The sequence below is a fragment of the Geotrypetes seraphini genome, chromosome 6, assembly GCF_902459505.1.
Source record: "Geotrypetes seraphini chromosome 6, aGeoSer1.1, whole genome shotgun sequence".
NCBI lineage: Eukaryota > Metazoa > Chordata > Amphibia > Gymnophiona > Dermophiidae > Geotrypetes > Geotrypetes seraphini.
The window spans coordinates 51,303,558-51,320,747 of NC_047089.1; the positions used below are offsets into that span (position 1 = coordinate 51,303,558).

Sequence of the window (17,190 nt, forward strand, 5' to 3'; positions counted from 1 at the left end):
AAAAAGGGCAGGCAGGGAGACAGAAGGAAAGAAGAGAAACAGAAAAAAATGAAAGGGAGGCAGAGAGAAAGAAAGGGCAGGGAAGAGGAAGGAAAAGTTGGGGGAAGAAATGAGGTCTGGAGGAGAAGAAGCATACAGGCTAAAAGAAGGGAAGAAAGATTGTATGCACAGTCAGAAGAAGAAAGTGCAACCAGAGACTCATGAAATCACCAGACAAGGTAGGGAAAATGATTTTATTTTAAATTTTGTGATCAAAATGTGTCTGAATTTATATCTGCTGTCTATATTTTACACTAAGGTCCCCTTTTACTAAACCGCAATAGAGGTTTTTAGCGCAGGGAGCCTAGGAGTGTCGAGAGCAGCGCTGGGCATTCAGCGCAGCTCCCTGCACTAAAAACTGCTAACGTGGTTTAGTAAAAAGGGAGGGAGTATATTTGTCTATTTTTGTATGGTTGTTACTGAAGTGATAGTGCATAGAGTCATCTGCTTTGACCTCTTTGAAAACCCTGGAATAGGAATGATGATTAACATTTTCTATGCGTACAGTGTGCGTTGTGTTTTTTTAAAATTTTATTGTTGGTAGATCATTGTGACTTGGTCATTTAAAAAGTAGCTCGCAAGCCCAAAAAGTGTGGGCACCCCTGCACTAAAGGCTGCCTCTTTGGCCAGTGAGACCTTTTCTCTGCTGCGTTCTGCACACAGGAAGTTACATCAGCGTGACAGGATGCGTCAAGATAGGTCCCACCAGCCAGAGGGGCAGCATTTAGTGTTGTCTTGGTTGCTATAGCTGTGGAAGACCCAGCAAAGTGCGTAAGTAGCTGTACTCGGGGGAGGGGAGGTGCCAGTCCTTAACACACAGAAAGGAGGGTACAGCTGCAGGTGGCCCCTACTATTGGGTAGCTCTGGGCATTTTGCCAGGCTTGTGCAATGATAGCTACATCCCTGCCTGGCAGGATTCCAAAAGAGTAAAATAGATTTAATGTTGCTTATCTCAAGAATAAGCTGTGGATTTCGTGCCCGCTAGTCCTTGTGGATCATTCTACTCTTCCCAAAAGTTCATTTACCTCTTCTCTCCACTCATGATGAATAGAACTCTATTATATCTCCCCTCAGCCTTCTTTAAGCTGAAGAGTCTTATCATCTTTAGCCTTTCCTCAAAGCAAAGTTGCCCCATCCCCTTTATTATTTTGGTCACTGTGTTCAAGGTGCAATTGCATCATGGAGTAATTTAATGACACTCTCAGTTTGTATCCTAAATCCCAGAGAATTTTGGCTTGTTCATTTTCTACCATAGTTTTTGAATTTTTTGATCTCACCAACTTGAAATTACAGGTAAATGATAACTTTCAGCAGTTATTGCAGTGGTTTATGGCCACTATTTCATTATGTCTTTTCTTGTAGTCAGTCTAGGTAAGGGGTGCCCACACTTTTTTGGCTTGCAAGCGACTTTTAAAATGACCAAGTCAAAATGATCTACCAATAAAATTTTAAAAAACACAAAGCACACACATGCAGAGAAAATGTTAATTATTTGTATTCGGGGGGGTTTTCAGCAGTCAAGGCAGATGACTTTAAAATATACAATGTCACCTCAGTAACAACTATATACAAAAATAGACAAATATACCCCTCCCCCTTTTACTAAACCTCAGTAGCGGCTTTTAGCGCAGGGAGCTGTGCTGAATGCTCCTCGCAGCTCCCTGCGCTAAAAACCACTATCACAGTTTAGTAAAAGGGGGCCATAGTGCGAAATATAGACCACAAATACAAATTCTCAAATTGGACACATTTTGATCACTAAATTGAAAATAAAATCATTTGTCCTACCTTTTTGGTGATTTCATGAGTCTCTGGTTGCACTTCCTTCCGACTGTAAATCCAATATTTATTTAGTTCTGCCTTTCTTTCTTTCTGCCCCCCCCCCCTTGTCTTTCTGTCTCTTTCTTTCTCTTTCCCCCTGTCCCCTCTTTATTTCTCTCTCCTCCTGCCCCCCCAAGCTATCGTGCCGATTTCTCTACTTCCCCGATTCTTTCTCTCTCCCTGCCCCCCCAAACCACCACACCGATTTCAACCTGCTTCCCCAAGCCAGGCCTGGCACATACAAGCGCCAGACCCACAAGCCTTCACCTCTGACATTGGAGAGGAAGTTCCAGGCCAGCCAGACAGCGATTGGCTGGCACAGAACTTCCTCTCCGATGTCAGAATTGACGTCAGAGGCAGGAAGAACAAGATAGCAAAGGCAACACGATCTACTGGTTGATCGTGATCAACCATTGGGGCACCCCTGGTCTAGGTAATCTTTCTACACCCAGTAACTAGGTGGGCCTGTTTCTTTGTACAGGTAATACTTGCTGTCATTTGATGTTTTATCAATTTTCACCACACCTCAAATACCGTGTACAATTTTAGTCACCATATCTCCAAAAAGTTATAGCAAAAGGTACAGAGAAGGGCAACAAAAATAAAAAGGACAAGTTCCCTGTGAGGAAAGGCTAAATTGGATAGGGCTCTTTAGCTTGGAGAAGAGACCGCTCTGAAGAAATCATAGAGATCTATAAACTACTGAGTGGGGTAGAAAGGGTAGATGTGAATCTCGTTTACTTTCCAAGAATATTAGGACTAGGAGACATGCGATGAAGCTACTACTTAGTAACTTTAAAACAAAATTAAGAAAATATTTCTTCAACATATTATACTGTGGAATTGGTTGTCAATGAATGTGTTGAAAGAAGTTTTTGTAGCAGGGTTAAAAAAAGTTTTGGAGAATTTCCTAAGTCCATAAGCTATTACTGAGATGGCTTGGAGAAATCCACTCCTTAATCCTCGGACAAGCAGCATAAAATCTGCTTTATTACTTAGGCACTTGCCAAGTACCAGTGACCTGAGTTGGCCATTATTGGAATCAGGATACTGGCCTTGACACGTTTGGTCTGTCCCAGTATGGCAGCTCTTATGTTCATGCCATAGTAAGTTGTTTGTTATCTTTCTTCAGGGTTCCTTTTTTTCATCCACTACTGTGTTTTGGATTTGTCAAATTTTCCTTTACTTTCTTCTTTTATACTGCCCATAGAGTGGTTTATTGTGCTACTTTTCTCTTAGATTTATTACCTGCAGGGGTTACCTGATTTCCTGGGGCAGATACTCTTCCATAGCATTAATTAGTCCCCCCCCCCTCCCCAGGGTGGCACTTCTGTCAAATCCACTATCTATCCTCTTCATTTAAGCTTTCATAATCTGCAACATAATCTGTTAGCAATGTTTTACTCTCAGCTGTCAGCTTTTAGAATGTATACATCTGACAAAAAAAATTGTTTTTTTTTTTCAGTAATTGTATTGCTGGTTACATTGGTTGATTACTTTATATAAAATAAAGGGAATGTTTAGTTACCTTATTCTCTTCTAGAGTTTACTTGTTAACTTGCATAAGAATATAAAAATAGCCATACTGCATCAGGCCAATGGTTCAGGTCACAAGTATGGCTGTCAGGATCTATTGTTTTCCTTTTATTACAGCTGCTACTTGCTGTATAGCTCTCTTGCTGGTATTCTAGGAAACTGCCTACTCTCGCCCAGCCCTGTTGCATCCTTCTAGTGCAGTGTCTTGTCTTGCAAACTTTCCGGCCGGAGGCCTACTAAATCCAGTGACTTGGCTGGAAGTGCACAGATGGCCATGACCTCCTTTGGTGGAGGAATCTGTGAGGTGCTAGGAGAAGAGATGCTGGCTGACTTCCTACAGGACTTGCCTTTCACTGCGAGAGCCACAGCCAGGGCAGGATTAATTCATCGAGGGCCCCTAGGCACACAAGTACACTGGGCCCCCTGCCCCACCTCCACCATGCACCCAGGTGGAAACAGGAAGCTGCATCAGAGGGAAACTTTGGGCAAGCAGCACCGCTTGCAAAATTACAGTTCCCGTTGCCTTTCTTACCCACGTTGCTTGCTTGTCTTACTTTATGTCGAGGGGGAGGAGGGACACGTTGCCAATCGATGCTGGAGGGGCTGTTTGGAAAAAACAATGTTGATGTCCTCCTTCATTGGGCCCCCTTGACCATTTCAGGCCCTAGGCACATGCCTACTGGGCCTATTGGTTAATCTTGCCCTGGGCACAGCCTTTTGGCAGTTAGCCAGCATGGACGACTCTCCTCTTTGCCAGCATGTCACGGCACACCTGAACTCTCAGGAAGCACACAGTTTGCGTTACACTATTCTAGAGACAAAAAGCAGTACTTGGAGCCATGAAATTCCAGGCAGGTATTATGTGCACACTCCTGAAAATGCGACAGACTTGAAAATCCTCCTACTAGAAAAGCAAAAGGATTCATGGTCTTCAGCTATCTCACACTTGCTTTATCTGGTCGAGTGAAAAATAGGCGCCTGTGAGCTTTTATACCATCTCTCTTTACCCGTCCTAGTTTTTCTATTGTAGTATTTTGCAAAAGCCCTAGCCTTTCACCTTCCTATTGTAAGTTGGAGGGTTTTTTTTAATATATAAAATCAAATAAAGCTTACATAAAACAAATATATACATGAAGAATGTCATTACTTTCCTTAACCCAACAAATCCTGAAACTGGTTTATTTGCATATAAGAGATGTAGTAGCCATGTTCGTAAACTTTTATGGAGAAATAAGAGGATATCTTTATTGGACCAAAAGCATTTCTAAATAGCTTCGAACGCACTGAAGAAGGGTTTTGCCTTTGAGAAATCTACTGAAAATATATTGTTAGTCCGATAAAAAGGGGTATTTTTTTCACATGTGCACACACAAAAATACCCCCAAAACACTTTAGGCTTTACCCTCTAGTAATACATCCGAGAGGTTTGGCTGTGGTCATTGTGAAACATAAGAGCTGCCATACTGGGATAGACGAAATATCCATCAAGCCCAGTCACGACTACCTGGCAAAATCCCAAAGACTAAAACGCAAACAAAATTTATGGAGACGTCAAATACGTATTTGAAGCACTAAATAAGGCGTGGAAGAATTTCTGAGAGGCTATTGGAACACCAGAATGAGTCTTGAACGTCTTCGCGAAACTATTGGTGCACTAGAATGAGGAGTGGAACGCATAGAATGTTGCTCCCTTTCCTACAGTTATTTTGTTTCCGGCGCTGCGTGGCCTTGATGTGGTGACGTAACTAGCATTTGGCGCGAAAGTTGAGTGTCGCCTAGTGCTGGTAAGTCGCAGGCAGGGTTTGGTTGAGAAGTTCTGTTTCATGAATGGCTGTGGGTGGCTATCTGGGCTAATGCCAGTAACTAGTGTTAGTATTAAGATGTTTACGGTCGCTGTGAGGTAGATACAGTGCCGTTTGTTCATAGTACTGAGTGTTGATGTGTAATTATGTTTTGTTTAGTGGAGGTTGATAGCCATGTCTCATTCTTTCATAGTTTATGGTCTGCTTTCAAACTAGCCCTCAAAGCCTGTTCGGTAGTTGAGAACGGGAGTTCCTGAGCCAACAGAGACTCCGGTAATAACTGTCACCTATGAGCTTCATGACGTGTTAACGCTGTCAAGACTCCCCTGTTTAAGGGTTACAAGTTCTATATCCTGAAATTTAAAATTCTGTACTCGTTCCTCTCCCTGCACCAATTTATCAACTAGGTTAGCTTTATTTGTGATATGGGTATGGCTGGGCTTCTAAGTTGTATTGGTCTCTCTCCCTATCCTTCCTTCACCCTCCTATCCCCAGTTCCCTACACATCCTGGGTTCTCCCTGCCCATCTTCTTCACTCTACTGCTTCTGCTAACTCCAGGTTCTCTCTTTCTAAGTAGTGCATCATAGTGATTTACAGAACCTGACAGAGGTGTGTGGTAGAAAGGGAGAGATGGGTGAGGGGTAGAACTGCAGCACTTCTGTTTAGGGTAGGGGTCTCAAAGTCCCTCCTTGAGGGCTGCAATCCAGTCAGATTTTCAGGATTTCCCCCAATGAATATGCATGAGATCTATGTGCATGCACTGCTTTCAATGCATATTCATTGGGGAAATCCTGAAAATCCGACTGGATTGCGGCCCTCAAGGAGGGACTTTGAGATCCCTGGTTTAAGGCAATATGCTCATCTAGTGGAAGGGGGTATACCATCCTGCATCTCTTATTAGATACAATAGGGAACTTTTGGTGGAGTAATGTTAAGTACGAGGTCTATTCAAATAGTTCCAGAACTAGTTTTACAAACATTTATTAAACAATCCTGCAACTTATTTCACTGGCTCCCCTTTCCTAGGTACACACTTTTCCCAAACTTGTTTCCACTTCTGGAAACAGTTCTTCAACGCATCTTCAGGAATCGTCAAAAGTTGCTGCGTCATATTTTGCATAGTAGATGATGGCAGATAAAGACCCGAATGGTCCATCCAGTCTGCCCAACCTGATTCAATTTAAATTTTTTAATTTTTTCTTCTTAACTATTTCTGGGCAAGAATCTAAAGGTTTACCCGGTACTGTGCTTGGATACCAACTGCCGAAATGTCTGTTTAGACTTACTCCAGCCCATCTACACCCTCCCAGCCATTGAAGCCCTCCCCAGCCCATCCTCCACCAAACGGCCATATACAGACACAGACCATGCAAGTCTGCCCAGTACTGGCCTTAGTCCAATATTTAATATTATTTTCTGATTTTAAATCCTCTGTGTTCATCCCACGCTTCTTTGAACTCAGTCACAGTTTTACTCTCCACCGCCTCTCTCGGGAGCACATTCCAGGCATCCACTACCCTCTCCGTAAAGTAGAATTTCCTAACATTGCCCCTGAATCTACCACCCCTCAACCTCAAATTATGTCATCTGGTTTTACCATTTTCCTTTCTCTGGAAAAGATTTTGTTCTACGTTAATACCCTTCAAGTATTTGAACGTCTGAATCATATCTCCGCTGTCTCTCCTTTCCTCTAGGGTATACATATTCAGGGCTTCCAGTCTCTCCTCATACATCTTCTGGCACAAGCCTCCTATCATTTTCGTTGCCCTCCTCTGGACCACCTCAAGTCTTCAATGGTGTCAAATCGCTTTGCTTTCAGCATGGATTTAAGTTTAGAAAACAGGAAGTTGTCAGTAGGGGCTAAGTCAGGAGAGTAAGGTGGCTGGGGAAGAACTGTCATTGCATTTTTACACAAAATTCACAAATTTTGATGCATTCAAAGCGCCTTCCATGACTCATAAAATGTTCCCCATAAGCCACTTTAAACATTTCATAAATTTCTGTAGCGGTCTTACCCAGTTTAAAACAGAACTTCACACTGTAGCTTCACATTGAGCTCGCACATGATGAAAAATAATCAATCACGAAAACACACTTTCACAAAAACTGCTGTAGCTCAGATATGAAAACAGATATCAAAAAAATAGGGAAAAAAGGAGGTTACTCATGAGGTTTCCAGCCACTCAACACTTGCCTAGCGTTTCTCAAAATAACTTCCCGTTGGCACGCAATTCAAACTGTCCTGGAACTTTTTGAACAGACCTCATATATTCCCAAAATATTATATTCCCAAAATTGTTATAGTGAATTGTGAAATTGGAGTTTCTTGTTAAAAATGAGTTGTATCTGTTGCGCATTTGTCTGTGGGATGGGAGTGAGAGTTAAAAAAGCACACATACTTTTTATAATTCCATGTGTACTGATTTATTTTCTCAGATGAAACAGTCCTAAATTGCTTGTTTGTAACCTATCTAACCCCCTTTATACAAAACCGTAGCAAGGTAACAGCTCCGACACTCATAGCAATTCTAGGAGTATCGGAGCTGTTACAGCCACGACCAGCTCTAATTTACCTGGGTTAATGGTTTTAAAATTTACCTTCTTTGAACAGAATCTTAAATCTACTACTTATGAAGTCTTTGTAATTGTGAATTGTGACTTTTATTTTATATGAACTTGGTATTATGGTTCATCCCTTAATAATAAAAGTTCCAAACCCTTTTGCCATTAATTTTTAGGTTTATGCCAAAAAGAGCTCTTCCTGTGATGCTTGGGGTACCAAAATGGCTATTGAACCTGAAGAGAGACTCTCATTCTTTGGAATTTTTAAAGCACACTGCAGTAATGCAGGTATGGTGTTTATAAAATGTATTCCTGGCCCTCCATTGCCCCAGGTACAAAAAAAATCCTAGACTGTGAGTCCACTAGGGACAAAAGAGTACTTGTATATATTGAATACAACACTGCATACATTTAGTAATACTAGTATTCTAAATAAGCTGTTAATTATATATTATTATTGTTCTCTGAGACAATCTGGAATTGCAGTGTGTGATGAAGAATAAACATTGTGATATGCTTGGGGTTGGCTGCCTTTTATACTTTGACAACTTTTATTTGACCCCATTGTTATATAGATGATGGTCTGTTGCAGATTTGCAGATGTGCCTATACTGTGATTATGAAACCAGTGAGGGGAGGCTTGGCCTGCCTGAGATGGAGGTGCTTAGCTGGTAGAATTCATCCTGTCAGTAGGTGAAAAACAAGCACCCATACTGCAGCAGGGGTGTAAAAGTGAAAAGAATGGTTGAGGCTTATAAGTACTCAAATAAAAGGAAGGATGGTGCTTGAGAAGTAAGGTCAACTAAGGAAAGCTCAGAAACCAGCCCTATAAGGGGAGAGCCTGCCGTCAAAATATTAGAACTCCTGTTCCTTAGTGGGTTTTATAATCCATTCATTTGTAGTGTTCAGATAAAACATCCATGCAAGAGTTAAGAGACTGTCATGCCATATTTCTACTGTTAATGTACAGTCTAGACCAGTGGTTCTTAAATCTGTCCTGGGGGACTTTCAAGATATCCTGAATGACTATGCATGAGGCAGATTTGCATTCCTGTCACCTCTGTTATATGAAAATCAGCCTCATGCATAGTCATTAGGGATATCTTAAAAACCTGACTGGTCTAGACCATGCTAGATAAATATATGTATTTAGTTTGATTTAGCTACTTATGGCTCTATCCCCTTTAATATCTTCTTCAGCCATTGTGAAGTGTCATCAGGAAACTGGGATAGGTGTATTTATGTGAATAAGACAACTAATTGTACCAATGAAATACATATCTGATAACGTGTAAATGGTATTGCTAGGGGAATGATGGGAATTATAGATTGGCTGAGATCTAGTGGTTTGTTAGTAAATGGATGAGAATTAGTAAGAAAGGAACATAGATGTAACTGAATTTAAAGGTGGATAATGCTGCAATTACCTCAAAACAAGGGAGTGTTAGACATTTGGGTGCTATGATTCCCCCCCCCCCCTTTTATTATCAGTTGCAAGTGCAGCATGTGGTATGAGTATAATATGGAAAGCTTAAATGAGTGTGGAGATTGGTGCATTACTTGTCCTTTCAAGGTTTGGACATGGTTGTGGTGTCTTTCGTGTTGTCTGCTTTTCACTACTGTAATGCACTGCTGTTGGGTTTGCCCAAAAAGTGAATTAAGAAAGTTCAATTACCGTATTTTTCGCTCTATAAGACGCACCTGACCATAAGACTTACCTACCTGTAGAAGAGGAAAAACCAAGAAAAAAAAATTCTGAACCAAATGGTGTACCCTGTCCCACCGCCCTACCCTGTACCCCCTCTGGTGGTCTAGTGGTAGGCCGGGACAGGGTACAGGGCAGTTCTAGTGGTAGGCCGGGACAGGGTAGGCCAAGTGGTAGGTTGGGACAGGGCAGGCCTAGTGGCTCTGCCGCAAGAGATGAGGACTCGGAGGCAGCTGTCCAGCGAGGGATGGGTAGGAGTGCAGAAAGCTCCTGCCAATACAATGCTGGACTGACAGAGTTTAAAAAAGGTACTGGGGGGAGGGGTATTCACTCCATAAGAAGCCCCTACATTTACACCAACTTTTTGGGGAGGGAAAAAGTGCGTCTTATGGAGCAAACAATATGATAGTTCAAAATACAGCTGCATTTGTTTTTTATTGGGTAAATTGAGAAAAGCCAGTGTAACTCCATTACTAATTGAACCCTATTGGTTCCCAGTATTGTCTTGTCTTCTGTCATTTAATGTTTTGAAGAATGACGCTTCTAAATATTTAAGGTCTAGGTTGTGGAGATAGTCCCTAGAATGTCCGAGATCAAGTTGAGCGTTTACTTAGTCACCTTTGTTGTTGAAAGGGGAAAGGTACAGAACAAGATTGTTTTCTGTCATGGCACCAAAACAATCTGGAGACTGATGTTAAAGGAAAAAAAATAATCTGGTTATTTCCTGTGCAGTGAATTGTTTGCTGTTTTGGTAATAGCACATAGATTGTGTTGTGAAAGGAATACCATATGTTTTATTCCAGTGCAATAGGTGAGACATTCTAAATAGATGGGTAGTGTCCCCATTGCCACGTGCCATCTGCAGAAGGAATCCACTCTGGATTTTTGTCTGTGCCTCTGCTCTACTTCACTGGGCTGCTTAGCTCCCTCTACAGTTTTTCCTTTCTGAATGCGTGCCTACAGGAGTGTGTTGATCTGCTCTCTACAATTTATTATTTTATTCGTTGTATTCTTTGTTCTTTTCTTTGGTGTTTCTGGTGCTCAGAGCAATTATTCAGCTCTGCCTGCATCAAGATTTCACAGAATTCGGTCTGCAGCTGAAAGGCCAATTCCTGGTGGTACCTGTCAGCCAGCCTGTATTACAGGAGCTTGGGGCTGTCCTCATCTTTCTCCTGCTGAATGAGGGTTTGAGCACTGGCTATTTGGCATCCTTTGGAGACTCAACAGTGTCTTGCAGGTTGCCGACTGCATCTTCTCACCTCCGCCCATCCTTTAGTGTATCTGTTGGTCCGCAGGGGTGAAGGTACAGTCAGTCATAAGGTCTGACTGGCAACCTGAAGATCAGCATTGCAGAGTCATTCCCAGCATGAGGCAGTGAATTTCTGATTCCAGCTACTGAAAAAGAGCTGAGGCAGGCTGCAGTACATTTTCAGCAAGTAAACGCTGTAACAGCCTTTGAGGTGAATCAGGAGAGGTTTGAAATTTGAAGTTTTGAGGGTTTATTCATGTTCCCCTGTGTTCCTCTTCTGAAAAATCCTAAAATCGCCATTTCTAAAGTTTGCTTTGTGTGAAAAATATCAGGTTTTTGGTGCGATTTTCTTAATGGTGATTTGGAACCTGAAGAGCATTATTGCACCACATGACACCGGAAGAGTCAGCAGTGTCCAGCTTAGCCTCTCCCCTGTTGAAGCAGGTGACCAAACACTCGGCTAGCCCAGTGGGGCGACCTTCTTTATTTTCGGGGCTTTGCATGGCGTGTGCCTGTCTGCGGACCCTCCGCAGCATAAAAAATGCAAATTTAAGTAATCAAAGAGTGACTCTATGCCCCACGAGCCAAAGGCATTCTCTGAATTTATGAAACATTTGTGGAATGAGTTTCAAAGCCAGCATTCTTCCCCTGCGCAGTTCCGCTCCACCTCAGATACACCTATTAGTGACGTAGCTTCTATGGACACGTCCTCGCCTCAGTCAGCAGCTGTACCTGCGCTTCCTGGTCCTAATCTGGGGATCCAGATGTTGGTGACCAACTTTCTGACCCTTTATTTACAGGCACAGCTATCCTGGGATGGGAGATCAGGGACTGTGTGCTGGATCTGCAGATCCCGCTGGGGTTTTGGAACCTAGGGATGATCCCACAGGTCTGCAGATTTACCAGATCTTATTTCAGAGTCTTTGCAGGAGTTGAATTTAGTCCCTCGGCCACCCATCCACCACTTTTCCCTGGCTTTGTGGTGTGCACTCACAGTCTTCCACCTTTCCCTGGCACCCTGATAAGAGCATTCTGATTTCAGAGCAATTTGATTCTCCGTAAAGTGCTTTTAAGATAGCGAGGGCCATGTCTCACTTGTATCCTCTTGAGAGATTGCAACGCTGAACTCATTGACTTAAATTTGTGGGATATATACCAATCTAATACTGTTTTTTTTGTATGGACCTTCAGAATACAACCAGGCACATTCTACTTCTGGTTGTTTTAATGTCCATCGGAAGTAGAATGTGCCTGGTTGTATTCTGAAGGTCCATACAAAAAAACAGTATTAGATTTTGGTATATATCCCACAGGTTTGAGTCAGTGGGTTCAGCATTGCAATCTCTCACTAGTACTTGAATTGTATGCCTTAGATTTGTTGTACTAGATAATAGTGGCTTAAATATTGTAGCGCTCACTTGTATCCTCTGGCATAGGAGTGCCAACAGCTTCTGGATCAACCTAGGGTGGATCCTTTGGTTGCACAGGTGATTAAGCGCACCTCTCTACCCAGTGAAGGTGGTGTGCTTAAAGATATGCAGGACCATTGTGTGGATGTGGTCTTCCAAAGACTTTTTGATGCAGCTACTTTAGGTATAAAGGCTACTTCAGTAGCATCCTTTGTCACACGCACCTTTCTCTCTTGACTGCGCACGCTGCAGAGTGAGGCTGTAGATCCTCTTCAACTTCTTTTGGCTGGGTCAGATTATGTTGCTGTCAAATTGTTATGACCTGCTGGTTTCGGTGTCAGTGTACTCCATTTCTGCTCACAAGATGCTCTGGATCAGGCAGTGAGCTGGTGATTCCACTTCCATGCAGAAGTGCAGTACCTTCAGAGCCACATTGATCAACTTGAGGTTTAGAATTACTCTGCAGTCATCTGAGCCTTCCTTTGGCATGATGAAGTGTATGGATCATTTGAATCTAAGATGGCTGTCGCCAGAAAAATTGGAGACCTCCCTGAAGGAGGGAAAGGTGTTTTAGAGGTGGGGGACCTGGGTCTGGGGTCCGAAATCCTCAAATTCAACTTTTAGAGACCTTCCTCGATTTTCCCCATAGGCTTCAATAGCCTTACTCACTATGCCATGTAATGCCTGTCTGCTTCAGCTTAGGATTTCAGCTAGAATCATGGGAGAAGAAATCTTCCTCACAGATTCGCTGCATGAATCTCGTCTTCTACCGCAACCCCCGGAAAACTGTGGCGCAAAAAAGGGGAATATCATGCAGCCGGCCCGCTGTTAGTTCTAGCTGAGCCAGGAAGGAGCCAAACAGCCTGTGCCTAAACTCCTGACTAAATCAGGTATGCGAGGGGACGGCCCTTGAGCTAAAAGAATATATAAGGAACTTGCTTGCAGAAAACAAACTGAGGGGGCAGGAGTAGCTCCCTGGGAAGGTGGTGGAGGGGAAACACAATTGAGTTTTCTGCAAGCAATTTGCTAGTTCAGATACAAGACTCTAGCGTTCAGGACCACTAGACACTTTGCACTAGAATACATTTTAAATGGTAGTGAATTTTTACCTTTACCAGATTCTATAGGGTAGATGTGAAACGACGCTGCTTTTGGGTTCTCCGTTTTGAAGAGAAGTTCAGCGAGCCTGCCCTAGACTCTTGAAATTGCTTTGGTACGTCCCTAGTGTTCAGAACCACTAGACACATTGCACTAGAAAGAAAGATTAGGTTCTTACCTTGGTAATCTTCTTTCTTGTAGATGCTTCTAGTGATCCTGAAGCCCCGCCATGTGTATGGACATTGCCTGCCTTCTGCCTTAGGATTAGTCTGGATTTGAAGCTTCTGTTCATTGATCTCCTATCCTGATGAATTTAAGAACAGTAGTTTTGGCTTTCTGAAAAGATCACTGATATTCATAGCATACAGAGTTTAGTGATGCTAATTTTTTAAGTTGTCATTTAATTGTAACAGTTTTCATTGCTTATAATTTTGTCTTAATGATTTGCTCTGTTTATGTCAATAGTACTGTTGCTTCTGTATTGCCTTAGTTTTGTTTTCCCCATGTTTTGTAGGTGATTTTCTTTGTGCTTTAAAGCTTAAATAATTTAAAATTATGGTTTTTGGAAATTTTAGATTTAGGACCAATAAGTCTTAACTGGTTTGAAGAGCTCACAGCAGAAGCACTACCATATAACCCCAAAACAGAAGAAGAATCTGAATACAAAACTCACTGCTCAAATAAAGAGGGTTTTAAAACGCCAAAACGAAAGTCACTTACATGCAGCCAGCTGGCATCAACACCGAGGATTTTCAAAGACTTGCAATTAACATCACCACCATTTTCCTCTCCTATAAATGAACTAATGCAAAGCAGATCTGAGGCAGGTGAGTGACTTTGTCTATTGTGCAAAGTTTTAGCAGAAAATTAGTTTCTTGCATACTTTCATAGCCATTTCCTTTGACTTTTCTAGGGTATTTGAGCGTTTAATTAGCGATTGATAACATTGGCAACAGAGAGATGGTTTGGTGTGGACACCTAATTTTTAGAATTCCCTGTGTATATCTACTGTAGTTGAACCCTATGCTAGCAGTACCATAGTTCTTGAGGCTTTTGAGGACTACAGTACAGTCCAGTCCAGCCCTTCTATGGAAAGATAATGTGATTCCTCTAAAACAGTGGTTCTCAGCCCAGGCCTTGGAACATACCTAGCCAGTCAGGGTATCCACAATAAATCTGTGTGAGATAAATGTGTATGTACTACCTCCATTGTATGCAAATATATCTCATGCTTATTCATTGTGGATATCCTGAAAACTAGACTGGCTCAGTATGTCCTGGGTTGGGAACCCCTATTCTAAGGACTAAGTTTTGAATACCAAAATTAATACTGCTGTGGACTAGTCAGTTTTGTACCTTATGCTGTTTCTAAAATGCCAACCATCTCTGAATTGGCTTCTGATTTACTGGAGTTAAAACCCATCATGTCTCTAAAGGGCAGCAAATTTTCCTTTCTAAAGGGGCATCACATTAGCACAGGGGTAGGCAATTTAAGTCCTGGCTGAAACCCAGTCAGGTTTTCAGGATTTTCCCAATGAATATGCATGAGATCTCTCTGCATCCACTGCCTCCATTGTATGCGATTAGATCTCGTGCATATTCATTGGGAAAATTCTGGAAACCTGACTGGGTTGTGGCCCTTGAGGACCAAGGTTGTCCACTCCTGCTATCAGTATGTTTTTGATTGATTTGTTTTATTAAAAATGAGCATGTATTTTTGAGAAAAATATTTGCTTAAATCAGAAATATGTGGGTTTTCTTACTTTTTTAAATGAATGTTTGGGTTCAGCAATTTTCTTCCCATGATTAGGATTCTTGTTGCAGATGCGCATTCAACTTCCTGATAATTTTTCTCTCTCTCCTGCAGTCAATGAGAAAACAGAGGGTAAATCTCAAGTAATAACTCCTAGTATTGCAAGGACCAAACCTGATCTACCAGATGACATTTTCTGTTCTTTCAGTAGCCTGAATGAGAGGTATGTTTTTCATTTGACGCAATGAGCTCTCATTTCATTTTTGAAATGGTTGGGGTTTGTTTCTTTATCCAATGATCTTTCAAGCTTTGAACATGTATTATAGGACTCTAAAGAGAAACCATTTGTAATGTTTCTCAGGTTCTGTAATTTATGGCTTATATCAGCTGAATTGCCTGGTTAAAATCAGCTTCCTTTTAAACTATTTCATTTCCTGTACAGCAAAGGGACTCAAAATGGAATCTTTTGGAGTGTGACATCATTAGATTCTACTTTTTCTATTAACACATGTCTGCACCTGAAACAGTCCCAGAACTTTTTCACAAGTATAAACAACTTGTTTAAGGAAATACAGAGCCATAATCCAACATGAAAATAAATCTAAGTACAGACTAAGAAGTAATAATAATCTTATGGAAATAGCTCTTTCTTAGACCACAAACAGAAAGAAAGGTGGAATCAAAATTACCGAGAAATGTTACAGGAAACTATTTAGGAAAAGGCTTAATATGTCAAACCCCCCAGTTATTAATTATTTGAACCAGACACTCCATCTCTGATAAACCTCTTGAGATCCAAAAAGGATCTTAGCTGATCGGGCTTATAAAATATATATTTCAAACCCATATATTTATTAATACACTTGCAGGTGTAGGTTAACATAAAGGTAGCACCCAATTTCTTTGTCTCATCTCTCATTGCAAGAAATAACTTGCGCCTTTCTTGGGTTAATTTTGTTACATCATGATATAACCAAATTTTTTTACCACAAAATTGTGAAACAGAGCTTTTGAAAAATAATTTCATTATAGAATTAAGATCTTGCTCAAATATAAAACTAACAATCAGTGTAGCTATCTCTTTAATATCAGAATACGAGCTTTCCAAAACTGCAATTAAGTTCTGTAAATCAGTGTCAACAGGTAAACTATCTGACATAGGTAATCCAATTGCAGGTAATTCATTTGTCTCAAAGTTTTTCCTTGAGGCAGTCAAATAGAACAATTTATTTATTGGTGGTATCTGATCAGCCAGAAACTTCAAATTTTCTATAAGAAATTTTGTAAAGAGCTCAATTGGCAGCATAGTAGGAATTTTTGGAACATTCAATACTCTCAAATTCAGGCGACGATTATGATTTTCAATCATCTCAATCTTCCTTGAGGTTAAATATTGTTCTCTAATAATTGTAGCAATAGAGTTTTTCAAAGAGACAGTCTCAGATTCAATTTTATCAAAGCACTCCTGTTTCACATTTTCAATGTTTAATGAAAAAGAGTCCCGTTTATTAACCAGTACCTGCATATCAGAAGAGGTTTTATCCACCTTTTCATCTATTCTCCTTATGGCCTCCAATAGAGTTTCCAGAATTACCACAGGGTGTTTAGCTGAGGTTCCCAAACCCGTGATCACACTCAGCGTTCTTCCGTCCCTGCACTCCAGCCTGGAGTGTAGTTTCACCCGTTACCTTCTCCGGCGTCACTCCCCTCCCCCCCCCTCCTCCGGAGAAGGAATCACTACTCTCCCTGCTCGCTGGACAGAGCAGTACAGAGATCATCGGTGGCGACAGTGATGTCTGGAACTCCAAAGACTTGGGTGCTCCCTCACTCCGAGTCTGCGCGGAAGTCTGCCGTCATTAGGATGACTGAGGGTTGGCTGTTGTCTGCAATTCAAAAAAGTGCTGCAGTGTCGGCTGTACCGGTGAGGAGGTGAGAGGCAAAGATTGCAGCTCTCTCACTACTCCTTTTAGTGTGGGATATGCTTCATGAAAAAAACGCAGCATCACGAGGTAAAAATTTTAGAAGAAAAAATTTGACAATCGGACCACAGTCGATAGACGTCCGCCATCTTAGTTCCTCCTCTACCTACAGGTTTCAAGGTCTTATTGCTCCAAGAGAAAAAAAGAAACAAAAAGAAAAAGTCGTCAAGCAATAAATTTTCTCACTATAGTCCCTCAAAGTCCTCCCAAAGGAACACCTCACTGGCTTGGCCTTT

The 17,190-nt window shown here is 41.6% G+C and overlaps 1 protein-coding gene and 1 long non-coding RNA gene across 11 annotated transcripts in view; one reads left to right on the forward strand and one right to left on the reverse strand.

Moving 5' to 3' along the window:
- The window catches only part of LOC117362285, a 35,468-nt gene that overhangs the window by 2,806 nt on the left and 15,472 nt on the right, over positions 1 to 17,190 (reverse strand). For both annotated transcript variants that reach the window (XR_004539862.1, XR_004539861.1), the window contains exons 3-4: positions 14,986 to 15,083; positions 13,401 to 13,526 (exon numbers count right to left, since the gene is read on the reverse strand). This is a non-coding gene — a long non-coding RNA (uncharacterized LOC117362285). The remainder of the gene's footprint in view (positions 1 to 13,400; positions 13,527 to 14,985; positions 15,084 to 17,190) is intronic.
- Positions 5,065 to 17,190, forward strand: part of BRCA2 (BRCA2 DNA repair associated) — a 105,407-nt gene continuing 93,281 nt past the window's right edge. For 7 of the 9 annotated variants that reach the window (XM_033948447.1, XM_033948450.1, XM_033948452.1 and 4 more), the window contains exons 1-4: positions 5,065 to 5,180; positions 7,938 to 8,049; positions 13,798 to 14,049; positions 15,090 to 15,198. In XM_033948447.1, coding sequence (XP_033804338.1) covers positions 7,983 to 8,049; positions 13,798 to 14,049; positions 15,090 to 15,198 — 428 coding nt within the window. In that variant the 5' untranslated portion in view covers positions 5,065 to 5,180; positions 7,938 to 7,982. Of the gene's footprint in view, positions 5,181 to 5,208; positions 5,297 to 5,391; positions 5,472 to 7,937; positions 8,050 to 13,797; positions 14,050 to 15,089; positions 15,199 to 17,190 lie in introns of those variants that run through there. The other 2 variants (XM_033948448.1, XM_033948449.1) reach the window with 2 other exon arrangements.